Consider the following 16,218-nt stretch of genomic DNA (forward strand, 5'->3'; position numbering starts at 1 on the left):
AACAGTACTCCTTTCCTGATTTGGAACCAGTCTGTTGTCCCATGACCAGTTCTAACTGTTGCTTCTTGACCTGCATACAGATTTCTCAGGAGGCAAGTAAGGTGTGTGGATCTCTTTCAGAATTTTCCAGTTTGTTGTGATCCACACAAAGGCTTTGGCATAGTCAATAAAGCAGAAGTAGATGTCTTTCTGGAACTATCTTGCTTTTTCAATGATCCAACAGATGTTGGCAATTTGATCGCTGCTTCCTCTGACTTTTCTAAATCCAGTGTGAATATCTGGAAGTTCATGGTTCACGTATTGCTGAAGCCTGGCTTGGAGAATTTTGAGCATTACTTTGCTAGCATATGAGATGAGTGTAATTGTGTGGTAGTTTGAACATTCTTTGGCATTGCCTTTCTTTGGGATTGGAACAATAACTGACCTTTTCCAGTCCTGTGGTCATTGCTGAGTTTTCCAAATTTGCTGACTTATTGAGTGCAGCACGTTCAAAGCATCATCTTTTAGGATTTGAAATAGCTCAACTGGAATGCCATCACCTCCACTAGCTTTGTTCATACTGAGGCTTCCTAAGGCCTACTTGATGTCTGGCTCTAGGTGAGTGATCACACGATCATGATTATCTGGGTCGTAATCTTTTTTTGTATAGTTCTTCTGTGTATTCTTGCCACCTCTTCTTAATATCTTCTGCTTCTGTTAGGTCCATACCATTTCTGTCCTTTATTGTGCCCATCTTTACATGAAATATTCCCTTAGTATCTCTAATTTTCTTGAAGAGATCGCCAGTCTTTCCCATTCTATTGTTTTCCTCTATTTCTTTGCATTGATCACTGAGGAAGGCTTTCTTATCCCTCCTTGCTATTCTTTGGAACTCTGCATTTAAATGGGTATACTTTTCCTTTTCTCCTTTGAGCCCTGCTAAGGCAGGACAAATTCCCAGAATGCTAAATTATAATTGCCTTTGAATCTTTGTATAACATACTTATAACCATTTCTATAGTTTTCCTTTGATCTTTGATTCAAGTTCTGGATATAAGATGATACAACCTCAGGATCCCTCTAGGTGAATGAGTTCTTTCTCCAGAAGGCAAATTCTGATCATTTGAACACCAGCTTTCCCAGGATCTCCTCCCAAGGGAGAAGGCAAACATCATTTTACCAGAGGGAAAGGGTGAGAATAAATGACTTAAGTCCAAGGACTAAGTGGTTAGAAAATCTAATGAGTAAAGGTAGGAAGGCATATCCCTGTCCCCACAAAACCCTCTGCTACCCTTCACTTGCTTTTGCTTACTTTCATACCCAGTAAAATCTTTCAGTCTCTAATATCAGTGAAAAAGGAGGAATGATTATGTAAATTACAATTAGCTCCTTTCACATCAGAGAGTATAAATTTAATGTCTCAATTCCTTCTTTCTCCTTTTTCAGTGACACGTATGTGAAGGGGGAAGACAAATCAGAATTTTGTTAAGTTATGATTTGTGACAGTCCCATCACGCACCGGGAATAAACAAATAGGGGGAACGTATCCACTGTATGCATCAGAAGCCCAAGAAATTTCTAGGTATATGAATGGGTAACCTGAAAACCTCATTTCACAGAAGAAATTTAATGACTGGTAATGGCAGTTGACACTTGTATTTTAATAGCAGTAGTAGGTAAAATATACTGGGAAATGTTACCTACATTACTTAATACACCTCAAAGTGTATTAATACTTTATATATATATATATATATATATATATGTAGTATATAGCTGGTATAGACAAATATATAGTGTGTGTGTGTGTATATATATATGTATGTATGTATGTATATTTATAGGCTTCTCAGGTGGTGCAGTGGTAAAGAATCTGCCTGCCAATCCAAAGCAAGAGACTCAAGTTCAATCACTGGATGGAAAGATTCCCTGGAGAAGGAAATGGCAACCTGTTCCAGTATTCTTAGCTGGAAAATTCCACGGACAGAGGAGCCTGGTGGGCTACAGTCCATGGAGTCACAAAGCTGGACATGACTGAGCAAATATACACACATCTGTGTGTGTATTTATATACGCACACACATATATATAAACACATATAAATATATACGCACGTACACACACACACAGTCTCAAAGGAGAAAGCTATACCTTCATTGATTCTGAACTATATCATACATACATCATACATTCAATGACCATCACAAGGGGTTAACAGGACTGATAGTATTCACTAATGCAAACTAACAAGGTATACTGTGGGCAGAACCCAGGAGAGTATTAAACAAAGTTCAACAATTCAGTATGCTTTGACAAAAATGGACAAAAACGGTAGGGAAAGAAATTTTATTTTCAAGGATTGTGCAGACAATGATGAATAAAAAATTTTATTTCAACTATAAAAAGCTGACTTCATTCCACCCTGGCATACATTTATAGTGATGCCAGTTTGAATCTGAGACAATACTGCTATCCCCATTCTTCCACCCTTAAAAGACTCTCTTAGAGGAACAACTTCCTACAATTTTCAGCCAAAAATTTATGACACATCAAAGTAATGAATAAAACAAGTTTCTGCTTATCTGCTTATATAAAGAAATGAAACAAGCTCTGTGTTTTTCTTGCTGTAAATTACCTTCACTCTGTGCACTTTTTGGTATATTCTGGTATGAAAACATCTCAAAATATAACAATTCAAGAGTTCAGGTCAAGATGACCCACCCAGGAGGCTGTAAAAATTGATTTGAACTGTAAAATGGAACTAGTTTAAAATATGAAGAAGTTCTAAGCATCAAGCTTAGAAATATTAGCCCTATTAGGAAACAAAAGTCATTAAAGCTACAAAATAACAAGTGCAAAACATGCTGAACCTGTATTTCCAGGGAGTGACATTCCTATTGGCCAGCAGGTCCCAAATTGACACCCACAAGGTGTAACTCTTCTTTCTGTTCCACTAGCTTTCCTTTCTCTTGTGTGAAAAAGCCTTAGAAATGACAATGAAAATATAGGAATCATTGAAATTTACCCTGTAGACCAATTCCTGGAGATAACAGCCACAACACTGAGATGATTAGACATGTAGTGTTTACTTGATGACTTTCCATACTTCTAGGAACCCTCAAACCACTAAACTGAGTGTTTCAGAATCTAAACTTCATAGCAGCTTTTGTTCTTTTGGAATAAGACAAAAGACGTTTTACTGCCACAAAGGGATCAACCACAGCCAACTTGTCCACAGTCGTTTTACTTCAATTTAACTTTAGACCAATTTTTTTAAAAGAGAAATTCTAGGCTTCATAAATGCAACAGTCAATCCTTTTGTAGATATAAGAAGGAGGGAATGGAGAAGTCTTCCCTTCAAATGTAAGAGTCATCTAAAATTATTTGCTCAGGAGTTCCCATGCTCCATGGAAAAGCACATCCATCAATCTTAATTGGAAACCTGGGTTTTCCTTTACTTTAGAAGACACTCTCATTTTATTCATGGATTGTATGCACTGTACAAACAGGCATATGAGTGCCATCAATTTCTCATTAAAATTTCTCATGTTCTTAGATCTTCCAAGAGACAGCTAAAGTGTACTGCAACATGAACAAAATTTAAAATGAACCAAAAAACACAAGTAATTGACTGAAAATTGCCATAATAACCCAGATTTAAACAAAGAATAAGTTTGTATCTTGGGTAACATGACAAAACTTCCAACTAACATCACAATAAATTCTAGATGACTTTACTAGTATATGAATTAATATACTAGATGTATTTATTTCTTCTACCCCAACTGCAAATATATTAAATAATTATTTCTTCAATAGCTTCTCTTTCCCCTAGTGGTGGCATTTAAAACTGAGTAACAGTATTTAGCACTCAGTCATTTAGAAAAATTTTTTTAAGTTTTAGGAAAATAGCAACAGTTTCCATATACCATTTGAAGGGGTGAGGTTTCCTTTTGGGAATATTGGTTAATGGAACATTGTTTCTTGTCTAAATTACTCCTTTCAGGTCTCACCATAGACAGATAATTTCGAAATCTTATGTAGGCCCAGATTCTTTTGGCAAAACTCTTGAGCTACCAGCACACAGCACAGCTATTTTCACCATTCTTTTTGCAGTGAGGATCATGCCTCTCTCCTATGTTCCCAGGTGGGTATGTGAAAGATAAATTTCCAAAGCCAAAAAATTTCTTGGCATTGTTTAACTCCTATTTCCCACTCAACCTCCCAACCCCACCCTCCCAGCCCTCCTGCAATTTATTACATCCAAATAAAACAGTCAAAATAAAAGTCAAGTCTTAAAAATTCTCTGTCTTTCCAAGAAGTTTGAACACAGCCTACACCCTCCCCTAATGAGCCTCAGTTTAAAAAGATCCTGATGAGGGGCTGAAGAAGAAAATAGGTAACAGTTTTTAAGCAGGAGGTATGGAATTGTATCACCGAGGAGAGTAATTTATCTGGACATTATATGCTCTCTGCTGAGGACTAATTTACACGCAGGTCAAAGGCAGTTTGCTTTCTGTAGTCCCCTGAAGCATAAATAATGTTTGTGATCATGAGGAGCTTTCCCCACGGAAGGTGGGGCAGATGCTGTGGTGTCACCCCGGGGACTTTGATGGTTTTAGCTGCGCTTTCCTATGCTGGGCCCAGGCTCCCGACAGGCTCTTCACCTTTGTCCCCTTGGCTGGCGGTTGATGAAACAGACGCATCAGAATTCATTTTATAAACAGAACGTAGAAGGCCATCACAACACAGGCGATTGCCACAGCGGCATGCAGCCTGGTTCCAATTACAGCAGCTAGCAGGAAATAAGAAGAAGAGAAAAGGAATCACACTTTGCCCTTCATTTAAGTCCTCACTTTCAAAGTGATAGTTTGAAACCTTTAGTCACAGATGAAGAAACCTGTTAAGGGTCTCAAGAATCAACCCATCCAGGAATGTATTTAAATACTACTCAGGACTTCCCTGGTGGTCCAGTGGTTAAGAATCTGCCTTGCAATGCAGGGGACTCCAGTTCAATCCCTGGTGGAGGAATTAAAATCCCACATGCTGTGGGGCAATGAAACCCATGCACCAAAACTGCTGAGACACAGCTGGAGAGTCTGTGCTGCAGCTCTCATGACACAAATGAAACTCGATGCAGCAAAGTCATAAAACTGCAGAGTCTATGTGCTGCAGCTCTCATGACACAACCAGGACTTGACTCAGCAAATTAATAAGTAAATAAAAATATTAAAAAAAAAAATAAGTACTACCCTTAAGCCCTAGGTTTTACATGAATATACCATTAGTTTAAATTTTGCCCTATTTTGAAAAAAGATTTAGGTAAATAAGATTCCAGATGAAGGTGCCCAAAATAAAAAGTAAAAAAGCATCTGAGTTAATAAAATCAATACTTAAAAAATCTCCAATATATTCTTCCAGAAATTCGGAAAAAAAAAACAAAAACTTTTCACTGGGAAAATATTACTCCCAACAATTCCAGTCCGCTCTAAAATTGTTTAAATTATACACTTTTATGCCACGGAGAATATTAAAATTACTTTGTAGCTAAAACAATTATGTAAAAGTTGAACCAAATACAATCCCAGCCTGTCCCACCCTCACTTTGCAGCACCTCACTGTCCAGAGATGGCAACCTCCTCTCGCTGAACCGATATGATCTTACCTTTGTAAAACACACCCCAAACTCCCTTCTTTTCTGAGAGCAGCCAGGTTTTGAGACGAGGTACTTTCTTGAAGTAGGCACAGGTGCAAACAAACAGCAAACCAAACACCAGAATCCCATCCAAGGAGTACACTGTTACAGAAAGAGAAGAAAGCCTTGGCTGCTACTCCAGGTTGGGACAAGTCACGTCACCGGAGAACACAATGTGATGGGACACCAAGGTGGTGACCTCAGCCGCAGTGCCAGCTCTGACAAGAGGGAGGCAAGGTCCTGGGACTAACAAGGTTAGCTTATTGTCCCCTCAAATCATGGAGACATGCCCCTTACAAAGATCTCGCTGCCCTCTTCCCTCTCCTTTCAAGAACTGCAAGTTCTGAGAAGAGTGTGCCAGTTAATGTGGAATCAGCCTGCCAGGGATGGCCAGTGTGGGCAACATGTTGAGAGAAGTATAAGTAAGAATCCTTGGTGCCTGAGCTGAGAGATTGAAATGTGCTCTTACTATAAATCACTCATGTGATAAAGGAAGAGCTAGATATTTAGCCAAGTCTTTCAGAGATTCATCTGTTGGTAAAGAATATGATAAGGCAAAAGCTTAATGGAAACTGCAAGAGTTAGAAATCATATGACTACAATTTTCCTGTGTTTTATCTTACACTTCATGCATCATACTCTACTTACAAACCAAATTTCGGCCAGAGTAACAAATTCTTGAAAACAAACAAGCCAAAAAAAAAAAAAAAAAAAATCTGAGGCTTCATCGTGGTGGAACAATTGTGAGAAAAAAGCTTTGAACACATAGTTCTAGTTCTTACATATATAAACTGAGCTATGTCTGGTAAGCACAATGAATCATCTAAGTGGAAAAAAAAAATCAGACCACAAAAGGGGGAAGGGTGACTAAAATTTATTCATTAATTACTATGCGTTCAATTGCTTCCTTATTTCTCAGTTCAGATGACTTCTTCCTCTAGGTGATGACCCTTCCTGTACTGTGCCTAGTAACCTTAGACCTCTGACTGCCCAGAAAGCTTCAAAAGAATATTTGACACAACCAGCATCTCCCAGTTCTGGACCACTCTATCTCCCTCTCTCCCTCCAGTAAAACTATCTCGCAGCTAGATGTCACACAGCAACAGTCCAGTAAATTAATACATATACCAAATTTTTAGGATGAACAATACCTTTACCTGCTAAGCTTCTCTTCTTGTAAGTTTTTGCAAAGCCAAAAGTCACGAGGTGAAATTTGAATCTTCAGCATCAGGTTTATGGAAAAGGTACTTTTTGAGAAATACTCTCCTATGCCCCTCTAATCATACAGTCTAAGAGGCCTTGCCATCTTTTTTCCAGTAAGATGGACTCTAAAGACCACAAAGGCCTCGTTTCCTGTCCTTCGCTGGAATGTGGAAATCGTGTCTATATCGTGTCTATATAATCGTGTTCGAAGAGGCCTGCAAAATTAGGTCAGATAAACAGGGTGGCAACTGCCACAACAACTTTAGAAGAGGCAGTATCCAACCCTTGCAACTTTCGCTACGGTCTCCAGATGGGATCGCCCAGGCAAGACTTTAGAATCAAATAAAAGAAAGCTTTCTAGCATTTTAACAAAATAAGAATTTTTTTTTCTAGGATTCACGTTCACCCCCCAAAACTGTGGGCCTTAAAAACCCTCTATGATTTCTTGGTCCTCCCAAGGCGCCTACCCTCCGAAAGTATGAGAAAACAGAGGGCTGTGACGGGGATTCTCTCATTTCCCTGGTGCTACAGCAATGGCCCAACCAGGACTGGCCTCGCGAATGGCTTGGAAGGGCCAAAACGAACTTTTAGAAGAGAGAAGGGAAAACACAGGGTAGGGACCAAGGACTCGGGGTGTGGGCACAGGAGGCATTGGGGGTTCTAGATGGGCACGCGACGGAGGAACCCGCGGAGTAATACAGAAAACAGGGGTTAGGGACACCGAGAGGCCAAAGGAAGGACTCCGATGGGAGGGGGCGGGGAGAACGGCCACGTCAATCCCGGCTCCGCCCGCTACGTTTTCCCTAGTGTACTGGACTCCCATCCTTTGCTCTGGGCATTGGTTCTCACCGTTCGTCATGGCGACTGGGCCCGTTCCTGGATAGGAAGTCTGGGGGAGGGGAGTCAGTGGCGGTAGCGGCGAAGACCCGGGGAACTCAGCTCCCACTTGACACTTCCCGATCCGGGCCGCGGCGACGTGCAGGAGCCGTAGTACGCAGGCGCAAGGGAAGGGAGGCGAGCGCCAAACACAATCAGGCATGGCTAGGAGATTGCCGAGCTCGGGGAACCTGCGTGGGTGGAGCTCGCAAGAAAGGATGTGCGTGAGAAGAAAGCTGTCCAGAAGGCGTCCTTCGTGGCCATGGTAACCAATAATTTCTGGTTGCCCCTGCAGATTTAGTGCTGGGACTAATCTGACCTGGTCCCATCGTTGTGTTTAAAAAGGTAAAGTGAAAGAAAGTGAAGTCGCTCAGTCTTGTCCGACTCTTTGCAACCCTATGGACTGTAGCCTACCAGACTCCTCCGTCCGTGGGATTTTCCAGGCGAGAGTACTGGAGTGGGTTGCCATTTCCTTTTCCAGGCGATCCTCCTGATCCTCCTGGACCCTCCTCTGCAGGGGATCGAACCCGGGTCTCCTGCATTGTAGGCAGACGCTTTACCGTCTGAGCCGGAAAAGGTAAAGCCTTGCAGTTTTGCACTTTGTTTTGCTCTGTGGCAGCTGCTCTGGTTGTGTGTGCAGCCGCCCACCTGCAATGGAGAAGTCTCTCAAGCTTCCACATAAGAGAACGCAGACAACTAGGGTCTTGAGGCGACGCCTGCAGCCTCTGGGACTGCGCTTGCTGCGCGGATCGTTCTTACTCCGTATGGAAATCTGGATAATCAGGCTGCATCTGAACTTTCAAACGAAATTAGGAACTTTTTTTTTTTAATTTTTTTTTTATTTTTCAGTGGGTTTTGTCATACACTGACATGAATCAGCCATAGAGTTACACGTATTCCCCATCCAGATCCCCCCTCCCACCTCCCTCTCCACCTGATTCCTCTGGGTCTTCCCAGCCCACCAGGCCCGAGCACTTGACTCATGCATCCCACCTGGGCTGGTGGTCTGTTTCACCACAGATAATATACATGCTGTTCTTTCGAAACATCCCACCCTCACCTTCTCCCACAGAGTTCAAAAATCTGTTCTGTACTTCTGTGTCTCTTTTTCTGTTTTGCAATTAGAAACTTTATAACAAAAATAAGTTGCGTATGTCATGTGCTAAAGCTCCACGTTGTCGGGAAACGTTTTGGTAATTGCCGGTTTGTATGAATTTTTCTTTAAACTATCAGGATGGTCTCGGTTATCTCCTGTATTTAGATAAAGTGGGGTCACCTTGGACACTTTAGCCAGGAAACGGCGATATTGGGGCAGCCTTTCTCACACTTTCACAACTTAACGAAAAATACCTTCCGTTTAACGGTGGCGCAGAACGGAGGAGACAAAGCTACAGATCCCGTTTTGTACATTGAAATCCTTAAGTCCACACAACTCGATCTGCTTTATTAGAGTCAGGGCGAAAGTGCGACTGAGTCATTCGAGGTTGAAATTGTAAGGTTACAGCTAGTCCGCGGTTGTCAAAGTCCTAAAGGGACCCTCTGCCCCTCTTGCCATCTGCTGGCTGCGACCTGCTTGGTTACGGCGAAGAAAAGCTACCAAAGCCTCCTAGGAGCTGGAGTAGAGGGGCAAGTCAAAAAAGGCCTGATGAAAAAAAAAAAAAAAAAAAAGGCCTGATGCGGGACAGACTCCTTGTGAAAATGTGTTTAAATGCAGAAAGAAAGGAACAAAAAACGAAGAAGACATACAGAACAAAATAAGACAAAGCAAATGATTTTGTGCCCATACACACAGACAAATCCCCCTGCCCCAAAGAACTGCCAAGGACTACTCAAAGCAAAACAAAACCGAAAAGTCCCTAATTGTCTTGGCTTTTGAGCTTTTCATCAAGTTATCTAAAACAGTGTCAGCACTATCATCACTGGCCATGAACTCTTAGTTCCCTACACCAGAGCTGGATAAAAACCCCAAACTATTCTATATTCTCAACAAATTCATGTCCACCAACTTAGATTGAACCATGTAGTTCATTTTCATCTTGAAAAATTCTCCTTTGTTACATACAATGGAATTGTGCTATTCTCCTTAACCTGCACTTCGTTGTTCTCTTTACCTAGATTCTTTTTTCCAAGTAAATATAGATGTTCTTAAGATACCCACACCCTGTTTTTCTCACTATTAATTCTTGGTGGCCTATTCTGTCCCATGGCTTCAACTGTCACCTCTATGTAGCGTTTTGTTTTATGTTTCTTTTTTTTTTTTTTTTTTGGTCACTTGGCACAACTGGGCTCTCTGCAATGGAACTGTGGATTCCTAAACCACTGCATTGCCCTGTATAGAGGTCTTAAGTTGATGTCCTATTCAAGTTCCGGTCATACATTTCTAGCAGATTTTCTTCTGACATCTGAAATATTGAAAGTCAAACTTGCCCCCTTCTGGCTATCCTGTTTCTATAATTAATATTCCTTTCCCCCAAACACTGACTTTAGAATTTGTAAATTATCTTTTAATCAGTTAACTCTTGTTTTTTTCACAAGATGTTATTCCGACTGCCCACTTTTCACTTCTACATCCATCACTATAGTGGATGTTATCATTTCAGTCTTTAAGCATCAATTAAACCCTCATAACAGTGAAAACTTACATTTGCATAACATTTTTGACCTTTTGGAAGCAAACACACATTGTCATAATATTTAGTCCTCACAACTGTGTTATCACCCCTATTTTAGAGGTAATCTAAGGCTTAGGGTAAGGACTGCTCAGTATCAGATTTGAGCAGTAATTCTGGTTTTCTGAACTCAGAACTAGAAAATTTTGCTTCAAACCATGACTGTGGTTTCCTTGAACACCAGCCTCTGCCTCCTGAATGTGTATCTAACTCCTTACTCTGCTATTCAAGGCCTTCCTGTATGTGTACTTCAAGCTTCAGCTGTGAGAAGACTTTTTCTGTGTTCTTCAGATATGCTCTTTGCTGTCATATTTTTGCTCATGATATCTACTCTTTTGGAGGTAACTTCATTTCATTTTTCACTAGATGGAACACCACTCCAACTCTGAAAGATAAGTCTTTTTTTTCCCAGTCACTCTCAGAGTTTACGAACAAAGTTTTAGGATAAAGAAATCATAATTGAAGAACTAGGAAGGATAATTAGTTGTTTATTTATTATTTCAAAGGACAGTGATATTCCACAGCATCTTACTGTTTCTTTTTTTCCCACATGTCTCTGTTTTTCTTTCCTACCCTTTCTTCCCACTCTTACATTTATTTCCTTTCTTCCTTCTTCCTCCACCATATTTTTTCTTTCCCATATTCAAAAAAGTGTTCTACCTTTTTTATTGAATAAAATGAGCCTCACCAGATTTTTATTTCAAAATTAGTTATACCAAGAATTTCATAGTTTTTAAAATTATATTCTGCTTTCTCTCTGTAAAATTGGGTTATAATGATTGCTCCTTTCTAGGGTTATTGAAGGATTAAACAAACTACTGTTTACAACAATACGAGGCATGAAATATGTTCTCCATAAGTGTTAGCTATTACTGTTGTTCTTTGGTTTAAAAAATAAATATGATTGTCTACACTGCGTTGGCCACTTTGCTAAATTTTGCAAGAATAGAGGCAAAAAAAAATGAGTCCCCGCCCTCAGGAAACAAAATATATTGAGGAAGATAGATGAATAAACACATTTAAGTTGAGTACAGACATTGTATGTGAAAAGACATTGTCTCTGATCTTCACAACTGGTTTGCAGAATAGTTATTCAGTGAGAAATCTGAGGCTCAAAAAAGGCACATGAGTGAGGTCACGGAACTAGTCTGTCTGACTTCAAAGTTCCCTTCCCCTTGTTATCACACTGCCTCACATTAGGATGCTGTCCACTGATACTGATCTTTATCGATCAGGTTCCAAGCATTAGCGTTTCTGTTGTCCTGAAAAGCCCCAAAGTCTCACGCTGAAGTCTAGGTCACTGGCTCTTGCAGCCCAAATGCCAGGAATAAATACAGCCCCACTGCCTGGGGACTCAATTCAGACAGTCCTTCGTCAGTTCATTTCAGCCTGCACTGGAGGACAGGCAGTTGTTGCCAAAGACCTGTCAGTCAAGAACAGGGGCCCGTTTGTTAAGACTGTTGCAGCGCCTGTGGCGAACACTCATCAGTCATGGGGACCGTGACTGTGGCATTCTGGTTTAACCAAAGAGTAAGTCCAGTCCCAAAGGCACAGCTTGTAACAATAGCTTCATTTGAATCACAACAAATTTGAAAAGGGGTGTCAAACAGGCATTAATTTATGCTTCAAATATTTATTCTGGAACTTCTAAGTCTAAGGAATGTGTGAGCCTTTGAGAGCTCAAAGGTGAATAAGAAACAGACTCTGTTCTTAATAAGTTTTAAGATTTAGTGTATGAGACAAGCTGTGTGTATAAGTAATCAGAAAATACAGTAGAAAGAAGTGTTGAAGAAAAATGAAAAGTGCTTAGTGTAAGAGAGGAAGTGCTTTCAGCTGGAGAGCTCGAAAGGCTTGAGGGAGGAACAGACAGTTAGCCCAGTTAGCTGGGCTTGAAAGGCATGTAGCATTTCAATAGAAAAGAAGGGTAGCCTAGTGGGAAAGTAGTGTAAGCAGAGCTTTGAAGATGGGCCAAGTTTGGGGCACAGCACCCTTTTCCCTTCCTCTTTCACTGCCTAACTCCAAACATCTCTCAGGTCTCAGCTCAAACATTTGCACAAGGGAGGCTTTGCTGACCTTCTTGGGTCCATTTTCCCCAGCATAAGCTTCTAAAGTACACAGTACCTATTTCGTTCATGTCTCCCTCTTACACTGTAAGGTTCATGGTATTTATATTATCGTTTTTGCCACAGGCCCATTAAAGTGCTGTTCATCACTTGGTAAATATTTGTTGTGTGAATAACTGACAGTGGCCTTGTGGAACTGGATTGTAGAGTTCGTGAAGGTAATGCTGAAAAATAACTTATTGCAGCAGGTATTTATTGAGAAAAATCCACAAATAAGCAGACCCACACAGTTCAAACCTATGTTGTTCAAAGGTCAGCTGCATATTCTTCATCTTCATTTTTCTTCTTTTATCTTTTGTTGCCTTGTAGACCATTTCTCTTCTCTTTGTCTCTTGAAGTCTGTTTCTGAGGACCTACCCAATGCCTCCCTCCTCTCACTTTTTTTTCTGTGCAGTGTCTAACACATCACTGCTGTGTTGATGTCCCCCATGCCATTTTCCTAGTCCTCATTTCTCTGTGGACTTCCAGACCTGCACTTCCATTTGCCTACAGGACAACTCTGGACTCTTAAAGTTCAGAATGAACTCATTTCCTTCCCTCCCCAGTTGCTTTTCCATTTTACATTCCAATTCATATTAATAGTGTTCCATTTGGATATAAACCTCTCTCTCCCTAGCTCTCAGATTGATTCAGGTGCAAAGTCCTGTGAATTCTATTCCTACAATTCCTCCATCTTAATTCAGATTCTGTAGCTGTCATCCTAGATGGTCTCCCTGCTAACATGATCTCTTTTTTAAAGATGGGTCATGTGACTCTTCTGCTTAACAGTCTCTCAGGAACTCTGCACTCTGAATGAAGTTCAGTCTCTGAAGAGAACATTCAAGGCCACTTACAAACTCAAACTGCAGTTTCCTTCCAGCCTCATTTTCTGCATCACCACCCAACAAACTTGACTCTGGCAACCCACCTGAAACATCGTGTAGAACTACACCCCACATTTTCAGTCTCTGGGCTTTGTTCTTGTTTCTCACACTTTAAACTTTTTATTGTGTATTGGGGTATAGCCGAGTAACACTGTTGTGGTAGTTTCAGGTGAACAATGAAAGGGACTCAGCCATACATATACATGTATCCTTTCTCCTTCAAATACCCTCACCTCCAGGCTTGCATATAACAGTGAACGGAATTCCACGTGCTGTACAGTAGGTCCTTGTTGGTTATCCATTTTAAATATAGCAGAGTGTATGTGACCCTCCCAGAGTCCCTAAGTATCCCTTTCCTCCTGCTGCTGCTGCTGCTGCTAAGTCACTTCAGTCGTGTCCAACTCTGTGCAACCCCATAGACGGCAGCCCACCAGGTTCCACCATCCCTGGGATCCTCCAGGCAAGAACACTGGAGTGGATTGCCATTTCCTTCTCCAATTCATGAAAGTGAAAAGTGAAGTCACTCAGTCGTGTCCAACTCTTAGCGACCCCATGGACTGCAGCCTACCCGGCTCCTCCATCCATGGGATTTTTCCAGGCAGGAGTACAGGAGTGGGGTGCCATTGCCTTCTCCTATCCCTTCTCCCCAGCAACCATAAATTCTTTTTCTAAGTCTGTGAGTCTCTTTCTGTTTTGTAAGTTCATTTGTATCATTTCTTTTTAGATTCCACTAATCAGTCAGTCATTCAGTCAGCTAAGTCGCTCAATCGTGTCTGACTCTTTGCAACCCCATGAATCACAGCACACCAGGCCTCCCTGTCCATCACCAACTCCTGGAGCTTACTCAAATCCATGTCCATTGAGTCGGTGATGCCATCCAACCATCTCATCCTCTGCTGTCCCCTTCTCCTCCTGCCCCCAATCCCTCCCAGCATCAGGGTCTTTTCCAATGAGTCAACTCTTCGCATAAGGTGGCCAAAGTATTGGAGTTTCAGCTTCAGCATCAGTCCTTCCAATGAACACCCAGGACTGTTCCCCTTTAGGATGGACTGGCTGGATCTCCTTGCAGTCCAAGGGACTATCAAGAGACACCACAGTTCAAAAGCATCAATTTTTCAGTGCTCAGCTTTCCTCACAGTCCAACTCTCACATCCATACATGACCACTGAAAAAACCATAGCCTTGACCAGACGGACCTTTGTTGGCAAAGTAATGTCTCTGATTTTTAATATGCTACCTAGGTTGGTCATAACTTTCCTTCCAAGGAGTAAGCATTTTTTAATTTCATGGCTGCAGTCACCATCTGCAGTGATTTTGGAGCCCAAAAAAATAAAGTCTGCTTCCACTGTCTCCCCCTCTATTTTCCATGAAGTGATGGGACCAGTTGCCATGATCTTAGTTTTCTGAATGTTAAGCTTTAAGCCAACATTTTCACTCTCCTCTTTCACTTTCATCAGAGGCTTTTTAGTTCCTCTTCACTTTCTTCCATAAGGGTGGTGTCATCTGCATATCTGAGGTTATTGATATTTCTCCCGGCAATCTTGATTCCAGCTTGTGCTTCTTCCAGCCCAGCGTTTCTCATGATGTACTCTGCATATAAGTTAAATAAGCAGGGTGACAATATACAGCCTGACGTACTCCTTTTCCTATTTGGAACCAGTCTGTTGTTCCATGTCCAGTTCTAACTGTTGCTTCCTGACCTACATACAGGTTTCTCAAGAGGCAGGTCAGGTAGTCTGGTATTTCCATCTCTTTCAGAATTATCCACAGTTTATTATGATCCACACAGTCAAAGGCTTTGGTGTAGTCAATAAAGCAGAGATAGATGTTTTTCTAGAACTCTCCTGCTTTTTCAATGATCCAGCAGATGTTGGCAATTTGATCGCTGGTTCCTCTGCCTTTTCTAAAACCAGCTTGAACATATGGAAGTTCCCAGTTTACGTATTGCTGAAGCCTGGCTTGGAGAATTTTGAGCATTACTTTACTAGTGTGTGAGAGGAGTGCCATTGTGGGGTAGTTTGAGCATTCTTTGGGATTGCCTTTCTTTGGGATTGGAATGAAAACTGACCTTTTCCAGTCCTGTGGCCACTGCTGAGTTTTCCAGATTTGCTGGCATATTGAGTGCAACACTTGCACAACATCATCTTTCAGGATTTGAAATAGCTCAACTGGAATTTCATCACATCCACTAGCTTTGTTTGTACTGATGCTTTCTAAGGCCCACTTGACTTCACATTCCAGGATGTCTGGCTCTAGGTGAGTGATCACACCATCGTGATTATCTGGGTCATGAAGATCTTTTTTGCATAGTTCTTCTGTGTATTCTTGCCACCTCTTCTTAATATCTTCTGCTTCTGTTAGGTCTATCCCATTTCTGTCCTTTATTGTGCCCATCTTTGCATGAAATGTTCCCTTGATATCTCTAATTTTCTTGAAGAGATCTCTCATCTTTCCCATTCTATTGTTTTCCTCTATTTCTTTGCATTGATCGCTGAGGAATGCTTTCTTATCTCTCCTTGCTATTCTTTGAAACTCTGCATTCAAATGGGTTTATCTTTCCTTTTCTCCTTTGCTTTTCACTTCTCTTCTTTTCACAGCTATTTGTAAGGCCTCCTCAGACAACCATTTTGCCTTTTTGCATTTCTTTTCCATGCGGATGGTCTCGATCCCTGTCTCCTGTACAATGTCATGAACCTCCGTCCATAGTTCATCAGGCACCCTGTCTATCATATCTAGTCCCTTAAATCTATTTCTCACTTCCACAGTATAGTCATAAGGGATTTGATTTAGGTCATACCTGAATGGTCTAG

At 41.2% G+C, this 16,218-nt stretch overlaps 1 protein-coding gene across 1 annotated transcript; it reads right to left on the reverse strand.

The window, feature by feature from the left end:
• Positions 1 to 2,311: 2,311 nt before the first annotated feature.
• Positions 2,312 to 7,857, reverse strand: TMEM167B (transmembrane protein 167B). The gene is made up of 3 exons (XM_065907575.1): positions 7,727 to 7,857; positions 5,645 to 5,776; positions 2,312 to 4,774 (listed from the first exon to the last, which is right to left on the reverse strand). Exons 1-3 carry the CDS (start codon positions 7,734 to 7,736, stop codon positions 4,692 to 4,694), a joined length of 225 nt encoding a protein of 74 aa, XP_065763647.1. The 5' UTR covers positions 7,737 to 7,857; the 3' UTR covers positions 2,312 to 4,691.
• Between the last annotated feature and the right edge of the window lie 8,361 nt (positions 7,858 to 16,218).

The sequence above is a fragment of the Muntiacus reevesi genome, chromosome 1, assembly GCF_963930625.1.
Source record: "Muntiacus reevesi chromosome 1, mMunRee1.1, whole genome shotgun sequence".
NCBI classification, from domain to species: domain Eukaryota; kingdom Metazoa; phylum Chordata; class Mammalia; order Artiodactyla; family Cervidae; genus Muntiacus; species Muntiacus reevesi.